This window comes from Olea europaea, unplaced genomic scaffold (assembly GCF_002742605.1).
Source record: "Olea europaea var. sylvestris unplaced genomic scaffold, O_europaea_v1 scaffold2864, whole genome shotgun sequence".
Lineage (NCBI taxonomy): Eukaryota > Viridiplantae > Streptophyta > Magnoliopsida > Lamiales > Oleaceae > Olea > Olea europaea.
The window spans coordinates 44,625-64,112 of record NW_019247168.1 but is presented as its reverse complement, the minus strand read 5'-3'; the positions used below and the strand labels follow the sequence as shown (position 1 = coordinate 64,112).

At 35.2% G+C, this 19,488-nt stretch overlaps 3 protein-coding genes across 6 annotated transcripts; 1 reads left to right on the top strand and 2 right to left on the bottom strand.

Annotated features, from left to right (window-relative positions):
• Positions 1-69: 69 nt before the first annotated feature.
• Positions 70-1,693, bottom strand: LOC111384184 (mitoferrin-like). The gene is made up of 2 exons (XM_023008445.1): positions 1,676-1,693; positions 70-1,099 (listed from the first exon to the last, which is right to left on the bottom strand). The coding sequence occupies exon 2, from the start codon at positions 1,088-1,090 to the stop codon at positions 236-238; it is 855 nt and encodes a 284-aa protein (XP_022864213.1). The 5' UTR covers positions 1,091-1,099; positions 1,676-1,693; the 3' UTR covers positions 70-235.
• Positions 1,694-1,716: 23 nt separating this feature from the next.
• Positions 1,717-9,340, bottom strand: LOC111384186. Of its 3 annotated transcripts, XM_023008447.1 has the most exons (6): positions 9,235-9,340; positions 8,938-9,145; positions 8,176-8,319; positions 4,783-4,924; positions 3,252-3,449; positions 1,717-1,737 (listed from the first exon to the last, which is right to left on the bottom strand). In XM_023008447.1, the coding sequence occupies exons 1-5, from the start codon at positions 9,297-9,299 to the stop codon at positions 3,268-3,270; spliced, it is 741 nt and encodes a 246-aa protein (XP_022864215.1). In that variant the 5' UTR covers positions 9,300-9,340; the 3' UTR covers positions 1,717-1,737; positions 3,252-3,267. The 3 variants fall into 3 exon arrangements, with proteins under 3 accessions (XP_022864215.1, XP_022864214.1, XP_022864216.1); XM_023008446.1 differs by lacking the exon at positions 1,717-1,737 and having other exon boundaries at positions 2,802-3,449; XM_023008448.1 differs by lacking the exon at positions 1,717-1,737 and having other exon boundaries at positions 2,802-3,449; positions 9,004-9,145.
• Positions 9,341-13,779: 4,439 nt separating this feature from the next.
• LOC111384187 (protein FLC EXPRESSOR-like) lies at positions 13,780-19,307 on the top strand. Of its 2 annotated transcripts, none has more exons than XM_023008451.1 (4): positions 13,780-14,402; positions 15,239-15,411; positions 15,527-15,591; positions 18,892-19,307. In XM_023008451.1, exons 1-4 carry the CDS (start codon positions 13,888-13,890, stop codon positions 19,015-19,017), a joined length of 879 nt encoding a protein of 292 aa, XP_022864219.1. In that variant the 5' UTR covers positions 13,780-13,887; the 3' UTR covers positions 19,018-19,307. The 2 variants fall into 2 exon arrangements, with proteins under 2 accessions (XP_022864219.1, XP_022864217.1); XM_023008449.1 differs by having other exon boundaries at positions 13,781-14,402; positions 18,886-19,307.
• The last annotated feature ends 181 nt before the right edge of the window (positions 19,308-19,488 follow it).

The window sequence follows — 19,488 nt, the reverse complement described above, 5'->3', positions numbered from 1 at the left end:
AAAATTTCATTTTTTTTTTCCAAAAGAAAAAAAAAATAAAAAAAAAAAAAAAAAAAAAAAGTCAATAACTCAGCCCAACTAAGACACATTTTAACAGTCTAATTATGTTTACACTTGACAGCGTCCAGTACTCCACAAATTGTAGAGTCCTGAAAAAAGTAGTACTGAAAAGCAGCTCTGCAATGGTATTATACATTACAAATAAACAGCAATTCATTTTCTAAAGATAAATTAATCAAAGCATAATGCACACCTCACGTACTCTGAACAACCATGATTTATACACTAATTTCCAATATATATATTTTAATACCTGACACTGTAACTGAGTCTTCACAACATCAAGTGGGGTCGTAACTGCAGCAGCCATTGCTCCCGCTACAGCTCCAGCTGTGGCATGAACCACCAACCTCTCATCGCTCACACTTTCTGCTGACACCTCCATTAAACCCCTTTTAGCTGCCTCATAGGTTGCAAAATGAACTGCAGTGAAAGGTGCATTCATTAGCACGGTGGTCCTATAGGAAGCATAGAAGGCTCTAAATCCCTCCTCCCGCAGTACCCTCTTTACGCAGTCCCACACCCCCGTATACGGACTACTATTCAATTGCAGCCTCTGCTTAACCATATCCATAGGAGTAAATACCGCATCACTAGCAATAGTTGCAAAAACCCCTGACACAGCGTGGGCTACATGACTTTTTGGATTTCCACGCGAAAAACTCTTCTTACAAAATTCATAAACTGAAAAATAAACGGCATGGGCTGGCCCGGCGCCCAGACCCATAGCACCGATGCCACGATAGAACCCTATTGGACCTTCCGATTTCAAGATAGATAGTACAGCCTGTTTAACGTTCGCGGATTTAACAGGGCAAGAGGCAATGGCTTGCATCTGGGTTTTGATTGTATCAACGGGGAACATGGCCATGTGCTCCACCATACCGGCGATTGAGCCGGCGATCATGAACTGCCAAAAGTCGAGGCCATCGTGTGCCGGCGAAACGGTAACTTCCGGGTGATAGTCCGGCGGCTGAGGGACCAGTATCAGCTCGGATTTTTTGAATTTCGGCGAGGCGTCGGTAGCCATTGAAAAATTCTAAAACCCAAGAACACGTTTAGGATTAGAGAATTGGGTTAAAATCAGTTATTGCGTACAAACGGTTTAGCGAGAGAATAATTAAAGTTAAACAGATAGGCGGTAGGTTACTAATTACGTGGTGAAATAGAAGTCAAGATCGGAATATTTTAGATTCGAGGTGTTGAGAATGGAAAATTCAAACCAGGGTTCCAGAAATTTGGTGGGTTTTGCAGTAAATTTTTACAGTATAATTTGTATTATTATAGTATTAACACAAATTAACTGCAGATGTTATAACATCTGCTGTCTTTTCCCTCAACCTGATCAACTTCTTTTACCCCACAGGGAATATGTAATTAGGAATCGCAAAATATCTCGTCCATACCTCGAAGATAGTATAAAACTTAGCCTGGATCGCTCAGAAATTTGGGGGGTTTTGCAGTAAATTTTTACAGTATAATTTGTATTATTATAGTATTAACACAAATTAACTGCAGATGTTATAACATCTGCTGTCTTTTCCCTCAACCTGATCAACTTCTTTTACCCCACAGGGAATATGTAATTAGGAATCGCAAAATATCTCGTCCATACCTCGAAGATAGTATAAAACTTAGCCTGGATCGCTCAATCATCTTGGAGACCATTGGCTTGCACTGTTAATTGGTCGTGGCAGTTAACAAAATTAGTCCAGAGTAATTTCAGTACCATTATTTAACATTCATTATCAATTAGATTCACGCAATAAAATATTTTACACGTTAAATTCAAAACTTTTACACTTTCTAACCACAAATTTTCTAAAAATCACTCTTCAAATTTTTATTTTTATTTTTTCAAATAATGATTTTCAGATCTTGTTTAATAATGATTTTAAGCCATTTAAAATCAAATTTTTGACCGTTATTTCATTATTCCAATTGTCATTTTTCAATTCTTCTCTTACAGGTAGAATCCACTTTTATTACTAACAATCAAAAAATCAATTTTTAAAATCCCCACCAAACACCCTCTCAAACAAGAATTTAAGTTTGTCAACTTTTTTTTCTTCTTATTTCTATACTAATTTTTTAAATTACAACATTGTTTATTATCAATGAATATTTACAGTTTTAATTGAAGAAAAAGAAAGGACCTAAAATCTACAATGAGCAAAGGTCAATGGCCTTAGGTACAATTAAAAGGTAGTTCAACAAATAAACATAATTACCATACATTATTATGACGAGAAGAGAAAAATTGTATTTTTTGCATTAACTGCCACCGGATTTACTTTGAGAATAACAAGGCGATAGCAATTGTTTAAAATAAAGGAAATATTGACGTCATGGTCTCGTCTTTGGGATTGTTATAATCCTCGTTGGTCTCAATTTTTTTTCTTGATATTTAGGTCCAATCTTTAACTTTTTGGAGCAAAAAAGTTCTTTTGAATTGTAACCAAATAGACGTCAAATTTAATAAATAGACTCCTTTGATCTCATCTCCTTTGGAACAATATACTTCAACCAAGGTCCCAATTTCATTTTTCTTTTTCTTCTTGATGCAGTTTCTTTGAAATATTTGTTAGATCCTATTTATTAAATAAGTAGATGTTAAAAATACTTTGCCCCCAAAGATATATAGAAGCTCCAATAGTAAACATGATGGCCCTCAACTTGGAGAATCGCCTCTACACAAAGTCTTAAGATGTCTAAAGTTGTATTTCATATGCATGAATATATACCAGAAACAAAGAAATTTATTAGAATCTTTTCTCAGTGAAGTTTACAAAGAAACATGAAGATGGTTCGTTAGTAAGTGAAATATGCATAAAAAATCAAAGGGCTTCCCAATAAAACAAGGAATCATTGATTCTATTTGGCTTCCATATTCCTGTCAACTTCTAACCAAACATCCCCAAAGTTTTAGAGAAAGAAGTACAACTAGATGGAACAACTAGTTCAAAGCTCTAATTCTACTAGACAAATCCACAAGTATGCACAAATTACACGTGCATTGGATGTCATGTAATTCTTATGAGATAGTGCCATCATTTCAATTCCTCCATCTTAAATGCATGGAAAAGCACTTGATTGCAGCGAGAAATCCTATATCTATTTGATTTAACTATATGCCTGAGAATTGTATGTCTTCAACACAAAGACAAGACAAAAGGAAAAGGTGGAGGAACCTGAGATTTGTACATCTTAATCTCTGCAGTATGTCTGTTTTCGACATTGATGCTCTCGTAGTTTCCGTAAATTGTTTTGCCTGATTCCACTTCTGAACCGAGAGCTCCCTGAACATTGGGTTTCATTAGAGATGCTAGAGATTTTTGAACTTTGTTCAACCGTTTTCTGCATTGAGTATTCTACTGCCTGTGCCTGGACTGAAACAGCGTCCACAAAGAAAAATAATCTACATCAGACACAAAAGTCCCTGACCAACCAAACCGATAAAGGGTTACAATATTTATATGCCATGCTTTTTATCTTGTTAAATATGCACAAGACCTTCAATAAATCACTAATAATTTTTATTTGTACTTAACTCCAGGCTGGCTCAGTCCAGAACTAAAGCGAATTAAACAGTAGTTCAAGGAATAAAGTGATGTCAAGCTCAAGCAAATGTGTCGTTGCAGAGTCTAGCCTATTCACGAGAATCAAGTCATAAGATATTTAGGTCCCGTTTGGTACCCATTTTTTTCAAAATGCATTTCTCTCTCTCTTCTTTTCAACCATACATTCTTTATTAAAATAATATTATACGTAAATCAAAAACTTTTCCTTATCTTTCAACCACACATTTCCCATCAATTTACTATTCAAAAATGCATTTTTACATAAAAATATCTCCCAAACACCCTCTTAATGTTATCAATTCAGTAGTAACTGTATTATATTCCTTAGTGTAGTAGAATCACATAGGAATTTTAATTCTGCATGATACTTTGAGATAAGTATTCTGCATGCAAGGGCTACTCATGCCACCATTTTAAATTTCTGCCAACACCAATATAATTTCCATGTTTTACATGCAGGTTCATATAATGATTGCCTTTCTGAGTAACTCATCTTTCTTGACCATGATCTTGCAACTAGGCACAACAGGTCACATAAGCCATATAGTATCAGTGTGTCTGTAACTCTATGTTAATAACAGCTTTTATGCGAGATTCTGGCTCAACCCTTTTGAGAAATCTCAACAACAGTTGCCATTCTTTTTATATTCAAGTTACTTTCGTGCTGCAGTCAACTGGGACTATGGATGCTATGTTAATCTTCAATATTCAGAAAGATGAAAAGACTATTATATCTAATTTAGCTTGTTAAACGCATCTCAACAAAGTCTATCGTACTAGGTTTCTATATTTCTACTTTGTATTAGTTTTGTTGATAAAATTCTGACTGTATGATTTCACTTAGTATGAATGCTTTTGATTGTTAGTTTCTTAAAAAAGCTACCAATTCATTATTACTAATAACAGATTCCAGATGGTTCTGAATGCAAAAGAAATTCTTAAGCTTCAATGGTAATGAAATGTGTATGAAAACAAAGATGATAGTAAAGTCCATAGGGAAAAACAAATATGTAATCATCCACATTATCTTTCATATTTTCATGCACATCACACTTCAAATGTCTTGCAGCTAATGCATTTTTCCTTAAAATCTACAATGATTTTAATCTTCCAAGATATAAGACCTCAAAGTAGAGCATACCAGATCGTGAAGAAGCTAAGAGTGCAGAAACATCCTTGAGTTTCTTGATTTTCTCAATGAGATGCGCATTGTGGAAAAAGTGGTCTGCTTCAGGGTCTGATGCATGATTCACCTTGATGCACAGCAGCGCCTTTTTACATGCCTTCAGAGAGAAAAAAAGAGAAATGACAACGAAGATTTAATCAGCCTTTAAACTATGGGCCACAACTTCTTCTCAATATGAAGTTCAAACATCACCAGAGGAACAGATAAATCAACTAGCAAAAGCACAAATCTCTGATGCTAATACTCATTAATCAGTGAGAATTATATTAATCCATCATAAACTAAGTGAAAACACAGATTTAATACTTTGAGTCAGTAGATCAAATAGAATTGGAGAGCCACCACAAAATGTTTTCGATTAATTTTCCTTCAAAAACAGCCCATTCAGTACAGTATGCTAATAACGTGCAAAAAAGGATATCAAATGACATATTCGCTAGAGGGTTTGGAAGGCTATGGGATGGTGGGGCGGATAAAGGCATACTTAGACATTGGGGATGTGAGGGATTCTCTTCTTGAAATTGCTAACCACTGCAATGAGAGGGAGGCGGATCAACTGGGATGTCTGTTGTGGGTAATTTGGGCTGAACAGAAGTGTCCTACATGTTACTGCCCCTCAAAAGCATAGCATTTTATTAGATATTGTAGCCAATTTGGAGGAGTGGCCTATTTGGAGGAGTAGAAGGGACTAAAGACAATGGTGCAGCCAGCTGGTGGGCCTTTCAGAGGTTCAGTAAGGTGGGAGGCACCTCCAGCAAGTAAACTGAAATTAAGTACGGATGTAGTGGTTAGCAAAAATTAGGGTTTTAACAGTTCAAGGGCTGTTCTTCATGACGAATTTGAGGTGGTGGTTGTGCATTGAAGAGAACAATGGGGTTATTTTCAGTCAAGGACACGAAGGCGGTAGTGATGAGGGATGGCCATCTTTTTTGCAAGAGATAATGGGTTCCAGGTTGCTATAACAGAAAGCAATTCCCTTCGTGTGGTACAGTCTTAAGATAGATTTCCAGTATGCCTCGTATGTGGGACTTTGTGTGATATTTTAGCTGTGGCAAAAATTGCTTCCTTTTGGGAGGGGAATAAAGTAGCCCACAAGTTAGCTTCATTTTTTCTGTTGATTGGCAATTGTCAAGGGATTGACTGTGTTCCTTGGTATCTTTTGCCTACAGTTTGTGGCAATATAAGTTGATGAATTTCTTGTTTCGTTCAAAAAAATATTTACACATTTGCTGAAAAACGAAAGCTGTGTTCACAAACTTCAGCCAAATCTTTAAGTTTCAGAGTAAGAACTGTAGGAAATTGGCATTGCAAATTGACCTCACTTTGTTTGGATGAAAGTTAAATACGAATTACTGCATCAGATAACCTTCATCTCAGAAAGAAGCATCAATTGAACATCTGGAAGAAGGAATATAGAAATTATAAAATATTCTTTTCTCACAGACGAACATGGTGCCTAATCTCTGTCCTAGGTGATGGAATCCCAACAAACTTTCAGTTTCCTGTAAGACAACTTACAAAATTTTGAGTCTTTTCTCAATAATAAGTAGCCATCAATATTACAAGTGGCATTTTATGAGAAAATAGCACCCATATGCACCAATAATAACAATTGATCCCCATCTACTTAACATGGCTGCTCTGAATGGATTGCAAGCTCCCATGTTAGATACTTAAACTGAAGAGAAAAGTATCGAAAATGGGTTCTACTTTTTATGAATGCATAGTTATATGTACCATTTACTTCTGCAGCTCCCTTGATGGACAATAAATGAGGACAGAAATTGTTTTAGAAGCCGGAACAGTGAAGTGTTAACCTGTTACTCTAGAAAAGTCTATCCTTTCGTTGTTATCAGGGGAGATAGAACCTGGGAGACAAAAAGCAGCTCATTCCTTTTGATTCACCAAACAATGTTCCTAAAGAACATATTTCCACATTCTTGAAGGCACCACCATCTTTCAAGAGGATTCATGGCATGACAAGCCCTAATAAGGTTCTTGGCTGTATATCGAATCAAACCACAAGCTCCAACACTTTTGATGCCTCAGCCTAATCCGTTGACTTTCATTCTTGCAAACATACACCCCAAGCGGGATACACGTAAGCTACAACATTGCACTGGTCAATAATCCTAGCACCTATTATCCATCAGTTATGGCTTAGATTACAAGAGTATTTAATCCCCTTCCATTTCCCTATCTTTCATCTCCGGTGTCAATGTTGCTCTCAAAAAGGAACAGCGCCAAATCTGATTTCATCATCTTCCCAGATTCAATGGTCCATGGCTATCTTTTTTTAAAAACTGGAGAATTCCAAGAACAATTACTTACCTGCATCAATGGAAGGTGAACCTCTATAGATAAACATAAGAAGGTGGAGTCTAAGCCTCAATCTGACAGACCACCGATTGAGTTCGCCTACGCGAGAAGAAAAAAAGGGGAGAGCACGGTAACTAATTCAGCTCCAGTCAGTTAGTTATATTAGGGGTACATTAAACTTTTATGAATATAGGGGTAAATTGGGGAGAGTCATTTAATAGGGGTAAATTGGGGAGAGTCTTTTGTAAGGGATGGAGAATAAATGTAATAGGGGTAAAGTTGGGGAATCATTCACGTTTGTTCTGTTGAGTCATTGGGAGAGTCCAGGCCTATCAAAAGCCTTGAAGCTGTTCCAATTTTCTTCATAGCTTTCAATAAATCAAACTACATATTTGTGTCAATTTCATAGAGATTGAAAGCTTGTGAATACATTACTGTTGCTATTTCCAATTGCTGAAGGTGGATAATAACCTTTTCTCTTGGTGTGATCAGGTTGGGTGCGAATTGGGAGCAACTTGGCAGCAATTGGAATCTGCAGTTCAGTCCAGGTACCTATCACTATCGAAGATTCCCTCAAATTGGATTGTTCGGGTCTTGGAGAGAAGGGAAGTTTCATAGACACCATACTCTCTATAAGGAATGTGTTTCTCAACAGAAAGAGACTTTGCCTGAAGTCACTTATCAATGAAATATCAAAATCTTATTGTGTACAATTTTAAAAAATAATAATAATAAATAAATAAATAAATAGTTATCATTATGGATTGAACAAAAGCTCGAGAAACCAAAGGGTCAACAAGTTAGGTGGAGATCGACAAATGTCTAAGCAAGCTTCGACAGCATGACAGATTTTCTCTATTGTCTCTTATTAATTAAGTGATGAGGATTGGAACGCATTGATGACAGCCTTAATTTAGAGATCAGTGAAGTTCATTATTTGATACATACAGCAAAAGCCAATGACGCAATGCAGTCTCATAGATCTTCATAGATGCAAGCGTTCTAAAGCAGAATAAGCTAACAACAAACCTTGTTTGCAATGGAGTAAAAGCCATGATCAAGCAAATGCTCGGCAAAGGTGAGCCATTCAGTGCATGAAACTTGAAGCCTGGGATCAGTGGTGGCCTTTTGTTCACGCATAACAAATGCTTCATATCTCAAGGACAAGCAACTCTGCCAAAAATCAAATTGCAAGACTGCATGTGTCAATAAATCGAATTAATTGTCTACACATCCTCTATGAAATTATTTCAATATAAAAAAAGCAAGTATTCCTGAAAAAACTAAGAAATAAAACTGTCGAATAGTGGAGCTCAAATGTAGGCTTCTTATTCCACATTGAATTACTTGGTCTTTCACATTATAAGTAAGGAAAAAAGGATGGCTCATTTAATTCAAATATTACTCCACATGTTAAAGCAACAAATTCTTTTAACAATTGGAGAAGACTAGCCAAAAATGTTGACAAATGAATCCACTACTCGTCCAAAAACTCATACTTACATAGATGGGTTTGGACAGTGGAAAATGTGAAGGGAGTTGGAGGCTACACAAAGCTTCAGTAGTAAATGACAGAAACGATATACAAAGCCTCGGCAAAGGCAGATAAAAAAATATCACGTGATGTTAGATTAAGACAGAATCAAGCCACATTGAGTGTTCGTCTATCATTGCATTACAATGAATAAATACGTTTGGTGTGATTAATTTTCTTATTCAATTCAAAACTTTGTTGTCACCAACTTATGTCTCTACATTAGATGAATTTTAGAGAATATAACAGAATAATACCTGAACATCACCAATAAGCCCGAAAACACGAATCAGAAAATCAGTACATAGAAGCTTATACTCAACAGATTTTTCTGAAATTTCTCGAAAGATTTGAAGCGATTCATCTCTCATGAACTCTGTCAACGCCGATCTCACTTCAACCAACGATTTCACGTCTTTGGAAACTAAAAGTGATTCCAGAAGTTGAAGAGTTCCATCACCGAAACTGCACAAATTAAAACGCGGATTTTTCTTTGTAATTGGTCAAACAGAAGAAAAAGAAAATCAAACAACAGATAAAATCGGAATTCAGACCTTCGTGTTCTGATTTGGGAGCGAAAGAGGGAAATTTGCAGAGAGTGTGAAGTTCCGCTAGACATTTTTATACTGAAAAATAAAGCTGACGCGCTTGGGTATTTCCAGGGGCTCCGTTTAATTTACCCGTCAAAATTATAATCCATTATTCCCCGTATTTTTACCAATTACCCGTTTGTTTGGAAGTGATTTTTTGGTCTAAAAAATTGATTTTTTGATCGTTATTTCATTATTTTAATCGTCATATTTGACTTTCTCTCTCACAGATGAACCCCACTTTTCTCCTAACGGTCAAAAAATTAATTCTTAAAATCACTCCCAAACAAGCTCTACACATTTTTTAATAAAATAATATTACATATAAATTTAAAAAAATTTCTTCTTCTTTGATCAGACATTCCTAAAAAAAAAATGCTATTCCACAAATTGAAATAACAAATAATGGGGTCAAACGAGGGCTAAATGGTGAATATATGATTTGATTTATGAGTTAAAAAAAAATTAATGTCTTAATATTTTATGTGACACGTAACTTTATTTTATCAATTTTTATCAAAATTTATTAAAATTGTGATTTTAATCCTATCAAAAGGATTAAGAGGGTGTTTGGTAAGAATTTTGAAAATTGATTTTTTTATCGTTAGAAGTAAAAGTGGGTTTTACCTGTGAGAAATGAATTCAAAAATGACGATTGAAATAGTAAAATAACGATCAAAAATTTAAATTTTAATTGACTTAAAAACCCTACCAAACACCCCCTAAATATTAATGAAGAAAAGTAAAAGAATGATAAGTGTCTCTGTCCCTGTTTTGCTCCATTTTATAAAAATAGTTTTTTCTTAAACTTATTTTTAACCATTACATTATCGAATTCACAAATTTTCACTACATATTTTGTAAATTTTTATCAAAATTTTACGGAAAATTTGATTTTCATTTAAATCGAACAAGGACTAATTATGCATTCATCAATTACAAATGGTGGTCTGACTAATGGTGAATTTCAATTTTCATCCCCAATCTTTGCCCAAAGCTGCAATTTTGTCCTAATATTTTTTCATCTAATTTTTTTTATCCTCGGTCTTTGATAAATTAGCAAATTTGGGCCCTTTTGATAGTTACATTCAAAAATCTATGGGGAGATGACGATATTGCCCTCTAAAAAAAATCCAACGACAACAAAGAAGACAAAAAAATTTAAAAGAGAGAGAGAGAGAAAGAAATATCATCCGATAAGATAATATAAAAATAAGCAAGTTAAACGAAGGGGGAAAAAAGCCCCCCTCCCCCTACCACAACCCCACCCAATCCAATCCCATCCCACCCCACTCATAGGCAACCAAGGAGTTTTACCCTTGGTGTTTGTGGCCTTTTTTTAATCAACTCTTTTGCTTATATCTAATATTTTCTTTTATTTTCTGTAACTTTAGTCTTCTTTATTGTTTTATTTTACTTTGAGTTGTTTAAGTTTGAGGAGAAGAATGTCATTTCACACAGATTTAACAGATTTTTGGATGGGAGCTGCTAAAGAATGACCAAATTTGCTAATTTATCAAAGATTGATGATAAAAACCAAATGCAATAAGGTCATGGAAAAGATTGCAACTTTGTGAGAGAGGTTAGGGACGAAAATTGCAATTTACCGTTAATATGTGTTCAAGTTAATTTCACAACTGGTCACTAAGTTCTAGAAATAATTTAAAATGGTCCTTAAAGTTTTTTTTGAACCATTCAATCAATGGAGTTAGATAATGTTACATAATAAGTCATCTCAAATATGCAATCGTTAAAATCCATTGGTCGCTAGATGTTAACACGAATAGCTAGACCACGTGGAGATGCTCATAGTGAAATAGTTGTACTTGCCACATCATTATTAATTGCTAGCTATGGTAATGAGCGTCTACAAATGTAAGTCAGTTCCTTTATTTGCGAATAATTAAAATGTGACGGTCTTTCTAACAAAAACTTTCTCCCCTTCTCTCTAAAAATTTTCTACCTGCAAACCACCATTGTTGGAAGTCATCTTCTTCAACAGGAAACAACGCAAAGTCCAACCTCATAATCTAATTCATATTTGTCACATTGAATCTAGAGTAGATGCTGCTAAAATTGTGATCAATTATGTACGATTATCTGAATTTGGTGACTAAATGGATCAAAAATGCTAATTTACAACATTGCTTAAACTTTAGTATTTGATGATATTAACTCATATATATTTTAACATTTATTTCCTAAATGATTTCTTTGAAGTATAGGCTTTGAAATTAATCACGTTGTGATCATTGTGATCCATTTTTAGTATTTTGCATTACATTTGCTTGTTTTGGTAAATCTAATTTATAATGTTATCTAACGTAACACCATAAAGTACCGCGATTCATTGATACGTGGCTAATCTAAGATTGGTAAGTAATAACATATACCCTAAACCATGATCTCTCGCTCATTGGTAAATTTACTATAACTATGTAAGAGCTTGAATTTGTAAATCTAAGGTTATTTCTTTCTTTTTTTTTCTTTTTTTTCTTTTTTCTTTTTTATTTTTCTCGCTTTTGCCAATTCCACACTTATCAAGATATTGAAATACTTTTTTTCGTCCCTTTTAAGTCGCCTCTCTTGCTTTGTCTTTGTCTTAACCCAATTTGTATAAAATGGTACAACTCTTCTTCGAAAAGCCACAGAGTAAAAATCCTATTTCAGTAGTGTGTAGAAATGTTACCTCCTTGAATTTGCAGCTGTAACCAACAACTAGGAATGGAGTTCAACCTCAAGCTATTGCATCTTACTTTGCAGTTCGAGCACACAATCGCTAACTAAAATATGGATGCACGGGGGGCCTACTGATAAGTGTATTTTCTACACTTATTTGGGGGCTCTAAACTATATAATTTTATTGTTCTTTTGGCAAAATATGATCTAAATTTTATTGTATTAATTTTCTTAGGTAAAACTCGTGCTTGGACGAAGAAGGAAAGGAAAGAAGCAAAAATTGGCGAAAAGTGACAAAATCCAAAACACGGGGATTAAATTGGCCTTTGATGGAAGTTGGAGGCCAAGGCATACAAGTCAAAAAGTGGAGGAATTGAGATGCAATTATTGAGGAACTTGGCTGCAAATGACACAAAATCCATTTTAATTAGATTGTTTTAATGTTTGCGCATCATTAGGATAATAAGTTGCTTTTTCGTAGTGTTGGAAAATTCACGATAAGTAGAACACTATTGTTGGAACACATGGGCAATAAATATTAGGAATAGTATTTGTGACGTGTGCGATCTTATATGAAAATTCTAATTGTCAATGCATGTTTGCCATATGAATTCGATTTAGAAATATGATCGTCTCGTGGTAATCATAGGTTTATTATATTTTGGGAAAGAATAATAAATAAATAAATAAACGGAATTATCGATCGTCGCAATAGCATAAATTGAGATAATTATTATTGGTTGAGAATTAGAACTAAGAATTAATCAATGGTGTCGGAAATCCAATACGTTTGCACATTTGAATTTTTAAACCAAATTTAATTATTTTCACAAGTTTTAGTTATAAAAATTATTTAGCTATTCCCTCGATCGTCTTTTAGTTACAAACACGAATTAAATATATCAAATATACTAAAATTGATCCTTATTCCTTGTGGGACGATAACTCTCTCATCACGATTATTACTTGTACAACGAACCCGTACGCTTGCGGGAATTCAACGAACACCTACGATGTTCACAAATATCATTCAGCCCAATCTCAAACTTAAAAGCCTGAGCTCACCTGTTACAACACATTTTATTTAATAAAAAATCAAAAGTTCACTTGTCAAAATTAAACTCAAATAGGGTGATTCAGGACAAGTCTTGTCATTGCCATTCCTCAATTATCCAAACAATGAGGTCGAGCTCTCAAGTACAATTTGGGCCTTTCGAGGTCGAGCCGAAAGTCATGGGAGCGAAACCTTTATCTAATCTCGCACCTTCTAGAAAACATCAACCCCACTTTGACTATAATTCTCCATAACTTTTACCCTCATTCAAATTACTTACTTATCACGATTCCATTCAAAACCAAATAGAACACTTTCAATATAATACAAATACCTTACATGATAAGTATAAGGATTATATGGGTTGGATCCTTATAGTGCTCCTTCACCAACATCTATAAATATATTATCAAAGTTCATTGTTCAAATACGTTTTTACATTGTATTCAGTTTATGGGCTCATACTTGAATTTCTTGAACTTAAGTATCAGATGGCGATGAAGACACAACTCAGTGCCTTTGTCTCAAGTACTGGAAGATCTTGTACGTACTCAATCTCAGGGATCAAGTTCAAAAATTAACATGTACAATTTTTTGTAGCATCACTCATTATTACAAAATATTAAGAAATCTTTACTTTTTACTTTATATTATAGCTCCATCGTAAATGACTCACGAAAGAAAATTTATTTAATATTCGCCCTTAGCTTAGTCGCAGAAGAGACGCACTACAATAGGAGAATAATAAATTACATTCTAGCTATTTTTTTTCATTTTCCGAAGGTTAAAATATTAACTTTTAAGCAAATATTATCAGCGTTTCCTGAAGCTATCAGCTCCGACTCCCTAATTACTTGTACTGATCGCTCGATCGGAACACCGCCATGGCGGGTCGAAATTACATAGCCCCACGTGGGTTAAATCTCCGCCCAAGTCAACACAGCTCTCTCCACCGCCTCCCTCCGCCGGACACCCCGGTCCATTTACTCGAGGAGCGCGTCATTGCCCAGAGCCGCGATATCGAACTCCTCCTCTCGGACAACCAGCGCCTTGCTAACGCCCACGTGGCGCTCAAACAGGATTTGGCCGCCGCTGAGCAAGACATCCACCGTCTCACAGCCACTGCCGCCTCCGTCAAGGCCGAGAGGGACGCCCAGGTCCGTGAGGTCTATGAGCGGTCCCTTAAATTGGAGGCAGAGGCCCGTTCAGTTAATGGGCTTGTTGCTGAGGTGGACCAAGTCAGAGCGAATATTGAGGAACTCCGGGCCGAGAGAAAGGAGCTCGCTCAGAAGTTGAAGGACGTTGATGTCGATCTTGCGAAGACCCAATTGGAGTTGCAGCAAATGGCTGCTGTCAAGGCTGAGATTGAAGTCATGCTCAAAGAAATCCAGCGAGGAAGGTATATACATTTATCACGTTGTATGTAATTTGGCATAAAATTATTAATTAATGGCATTATTTCCAGATTCAGCTTATATAATCGGAAAATTATCTTACATTATGCAATTATGTTCAGGATTCATATGAATTATTATGTGACCTATGAGGGATAGCACTTAGAAGTGTAACTTGTACACCAAAAGAATTGTTAGTCCATTAATATCAAAATAAAGAATCTGATCAAAGCGCCCTGCAAGAGGAAAAAAAATTATGACCTGAAGTAATTGTTACAACAAAGTGAAACAAAATAAAAGGATTTGACAATCATCGTTGGAACTATTGTCGTGATTGCATCCATTTTGTTGGTTTGTGGATTAAATTTGTTACCTGGAAATGGCAGTGCTATGTATTTTTCTTGCGAGATCAATCATGATTTTTTGCTTTACTGTTATCATTAGAGATTTCATATTAGTAACCCTTCAAACTGATAAATTCCCCATCTCATAAAAATGTGACGGTTGTCTTGAAGGTGACACGTGTTTATAGTATGTCCGTCAAATTTAAACCTATAGGCTATAAGTGTACACGTATTCCATTATCAGACAGCATCAGTGCTTACAGTCATTCATTTCGTACCAATATTTATCTTTTCTTGTGGGAACAGTCACTGACTTTCTCTTCTATATCCCATGATCTGATTTGTGGTTTTAATTATGGAAATCCGTCCACTGGGATGATACGTCCAAAATCTCGTTGATATTGTTACTATCCCAGTTTAATTCATTGAATAGAAAATCAGTTGTTTTTTGAAAATCATTACATTGCATTTTTTTTTTTTGCTTCTGAATGTTGAAGGTCTGCAATTGAATATGAAAGAAAGATGCATAGCAATAACCTTGAATTAAGTGAAGCAATGGAGAAGCATATGAAATCTATGGCTCAGGAAATCGACAAATTGCGTCCTGAACTTGCCAATGCAGAGAAAAAGGCAATGGCAGCAGCAGCTGCGGCTCAGGCTCAGGCTCAAGGTACTTTAAATAGGAACCCGCTTATATAATTATGCAATTGTTATTGTTTTTCACGTGTCTAATAGCAAACCCTAAAGCGTATAACATGTAATTACTTGTTTCCATGTACCTACAGGTTACCCGAATCTTGAAACTGGATATGGCGGAAATTTTGGCCCCGGTCCTTATGTGACACATCAGGTTTATTATATGCACCTTTTCCTTTTATTTTGAATAAGCTTTTCCTTTAAACCATTCTTCTCTTTCAGTGTCTCAATCTGTCATTAAATAACAAGTTAAATCCATTTCTTGCAATATACAGTAGAAAATATCTGGTATACATGACAAAGTAAACAGATATGCAAAAGCAGGAAATTCACTGCGGATGATGTTAAACTTCCGTGTTTCATCTTGCTGAGTTTGGCAACTCATTCTTTTTAATAGCGGATCGGTCCTAAAATTTAGCCCCTGTTTGTTTTTCTTTTTTTCCCCACTAAAATGAAAAATATAACCGTTATCCATCACATCAAGCTATCAAATTTAAATTTCTATCTCTTGTATGAGCTCATAACGGCTATATTTTTCATTCTACAAAAATGGAAAACAAACGCCCCGTTACTTTTCTATCACCCCTTTTGAAATTCCATCAAATGTGCCTTTTCATTTGTTTCTTAATTTCTTGAGTTCTTCCATATACCTCTGTTACTTATTACAGCACATTATAACATAGAAGGGATTTGCATGCATTTATAGTTGGAAATATTCTTTCCTATAACACATCAAGATAGTATAGTAAGTGAAGAAATTATTTTATTCTTTAGCACATGGTTAAGGGTTTTCTACTGTAAACTTTATATCCACAGTCTACAAGAAGCTAAATGGTTAAGGATTAGAGCTAGTCTTGTTGGTTCTGTGGCTGATAAGAGTACAATTTTCTGATTTCAATATGGTAATTTGTGGGTTGTAGTTTGAACAAAAAGGGAGAAGAAAGGAGTCCAAAAGCACCACAAATAGTAACTTTTGCTATTTTGTACCCTACTTCATTTTATTCTATGGTATTTTTTTCTTTATCTTTTGAGAAAAATTGCAGCCAAGGGGTCCTTACCTATGGGTTATTGGCAGTTGGTTTCTTTTAAAAAGAGGGTAAAATGTGAGTCACATTTGGATTTAACAACAATTTGGACGGAAACCTCCTACACGACCTCTTTTCTGTGAAAAATGAAGTTGGAGAGGGTTGGGTTGATGTCTAAGATAAGTGTTGAAGGAAGACCTGATGAACCAGAACAAGGAAACAAGGTAACATGAGTTTGCTTTATAAATTCTAGGGAATGGGTCTCACAGGAAAAGAGAAGACGGAGGAGAGTTTAGCTGGAGTTAATACTATGCAATCAGAGGAAGAAAAATTATTAGTGTAGTGAGAGTAGTTAATGTTGCCAATATTGTATATCATTTTTTTCGTGGCAAATAAGTGGAAATTTTGAAGAGGATAAACGAAGAGAGTTATTAAGCGATAGAGATAGTGGCATTGTGAAATCAAAAGAAATCTTAATGCAATTAGAACAAAAGAATTTCTTAGCCAAATTAGTTATGAACTGCTTAAAAGTGATAACCACCTTTTAGTTCGCCGGCCTCCAAGTTAAATCTTATTCCTAAATTTCTAGATACTGGAACTTAAAGAATAGTTTAACCTGAAATATTGCAAAAGAAAATTAAAATTTGCCTTGAGAAATTATATAGGCTTAAAAATGAATGCAAAAGTTGACTGCAAAATCATTGGAAAGGAACAATCAGCGATACCAAGGATCCATAATTTCTGTCTTGCCACTAATGCTGATTGGTTCTGAGTGTTGATCCTTTCTTTTGATTACCTTCTAATGTGTTCCTTTGCTTTCTCGCGTGCTTATTTGTGCGAGAGACATTTGTTCTATGTTCAATTTACTTTTTCACATGTTTATTTTGATGAAAAACATTTATACCTACACTCTTATTTGTCAATCAGAAATGGAAAGAGAGAGATTGTCTCTCTACTTGTACACAATATCTGTTCTCCTAAAAAGTAATGTATCATAAATGGCTTAGGAAATTAAAATTAGTTATTGATGTCTGAAGCATTTCCTGATAAGGCCAAAACTGGTTCAAAATCCATTAAGAAATTTCTTTCTTCTGAATAGCTGTAGCAATTTGAGCCAATCCTTGATTTTCTCAAGGTCCATGTGGGCTCGTAAGAATCAAACTTTTTACTTACTTTGCATCTGGAATGATCCCATGGTTAAACCCGAGGCTAAGTGAACTGGACAAATGAATTGGGACATGGTTTTTCTTGTTTGGCTGGATGGTGTTTTTAGTAAGATGGATATGAGGTAGAAAATGGATTATTCTTATTATAATAGGAGACAAAATGAAGATTCAACCACACTTCCTCTATATAAAAGATTTATAAGTTTCATTTACACCCTACTCTTCATCCATTGTACTCAGAGGACTAGTGGGGCAGTGGCTAAATAGTTCAATTTTTGATATATCCTATGTTCAATCCCTCTTCAAAACACTCTTCGATTCATGTACTGGTGTTCCCGAAGAAAACGACACACTTTTCTTATAACTACTTGAAAACCTTTACATTAGTTTGCTAAAGGTGAACCTTAGCTTCTTTTAGCTCTGGCAATGCCTTTCAATTTAACCAGTCAAAGTTATGGTTAAGGTGCGATCCTACTTAACATCAGCTTCACAGTTTTGTTTATGTAAACGTCGTGGTAACAGTATCTTTGATTAGTTTTCTTAATCTGGTATTTTTTGTTTTTTAGACTACTAGTCCCATACTCACAATAGGTCTCTTTGTTTGATCATTGCAGTTTGGACCATCTTAATCTGTTAGCTCTAGGGAAGATAGTGAAAGCCCTTGGAAAATTTCATTCTATCTGGAAAAGCCAAGAGATTTTATAATTATCTTAAAGATTCAAATTTAAGAACTTTCCTTACCTCCTAGTGTAACTCTTAGATTAACTGATTTTTGTCGTATAAAAATACTATAAATTAATCATGGTGCTCTGATGGAGTTTGCGGAGGCTCAGTGAGATAGAGGAGGGAGGGTTGGACTATTGTACTTGCTGTTCTGATTCTGTCATCTCGTTTTGAAAATGCATTCAGCATAGAACATGCTAGTCTTGCCAACCATTTGTTCTGACAGATTTAGGGCTTGATCAATTGTTTGTTCTTCAAGATTTGAAGAATTGCTGGTTAGGGTTGTTTGGATAGAAGAATTTTCCCCGAAGGGCATATTTTTATCTTCCCCTTTCCACTTTTTAGTCCCAAAGATTCTCTTTATTTCACCCGGTGAAAATTCCTGGTCATGAAATATTTTGAGTGTGGACATTATTCCATTTCCATGGCTAAGAGCCTAAGATCAGGCACTTGTGCAACTGGCTGCTTTCAGTTTCTTTCTCATGTCTTGAAACGTAAGAAATCTCGTAGAACTTATAATTTTCTATATTTTAGGTACAGGGTGGTGTTGCTCCTGCTTTCCAGTATGCTCCTCCTCCTTTACCAGTAGTACCTAATGGTCCGCCTGCTGCTTATGATATGCAACAGCAACTGCAAATGCAGCAGCAACATCAAGTATATAGATAGACTATACTTTGAAATTTGAAGGAGCGGGGGCATGTCTAAAGTTTATCTATCCCTTTGCTGGTGTTTTCAAGTCGAATTGAAGCTTGAATCCTGCTGTTGTATTTAACTAAATGAAATTTTTGTCCAGCTATTTAGTACTGGATATAGGAGATTACAGTTTTAACGACTTTTTGGGTTTTAATGCTGCCTAGTGATTTTTGGTCGATCTTCGACTAAAGATTTCTTGGCATGTTGGCATGGCTTTTGAAAAGTCAAAAGGAGTTTTTGAGATCAAAAGTAACTTTTGGATTTGTTTGGCTAATTTTATGAAAGTGTTTCTAGTAATTAGAATAGCTTTTAAAGGAAGTTGATCCAATATGACTTATTCCAAAAGGACTTTCGGAATAAAAAGTGCTTTAAAAAGTTTTCAAAAAAAAAATGAAAGTAGTTTCCTTGGATAGCTCTTTTACATAAAACAAAAGTAAAAGTCAC

Excerpts from the sequence above, each read along its gene's own strand:
- LOC111384184 (XM_023008445.1), bottom strand. The coding sequence starts at position 1,090 with ATGGCTACCGACGCCTCGCCGAAATTCAAAAAATCCGAGCTGATACTG.
- LOC111384186 (XM_023008447.1), bottom strand. The coding sequence starts at position 9,299 with ATGTCTAGCGGAACTTCACACTCTCTGCAAATTTCCCTCTTTCGCTCC. Across the intron at positions 8,320-8,937 it reads GGCTTATTGGTGATGTTCAG|AGTTGCTTGTCCTTGAGATA; the intron begins GTATTATTCTGT and ends GATTTTTGGCAG. Across the intron at positions 3,450-4,782 it reads CTTAGCTTCTTCACGATCTG|TCCAGGCACAGGCAGTAGAA; the intron begins GTATGCTCTACT and ends ACGCTGTTTCAG.
- LOC111384187 (XM_023008449.1), top strand. The coding sequence starts at position 13,888 with ATGGCGGGTCGAAATTACATAGCCCCACGTGGGTTAAATCTCCGCCCA. Across the intron at positions 14,403-15,238 it reads AAAGAAATCCAGCGAGGAAG|GTCTGCAATTGAATATGAAA; the intron begins GTATATACATTT and ends TGAATGTTGAAG. Across the intron at positions 15,412-15,526 it reads GGCTCAGGCTCAGGCTCAAG|GTTACCCGAATCTTGAAACT; the intron begins GTACTTTAAATA and ends ATGTACCTACAG.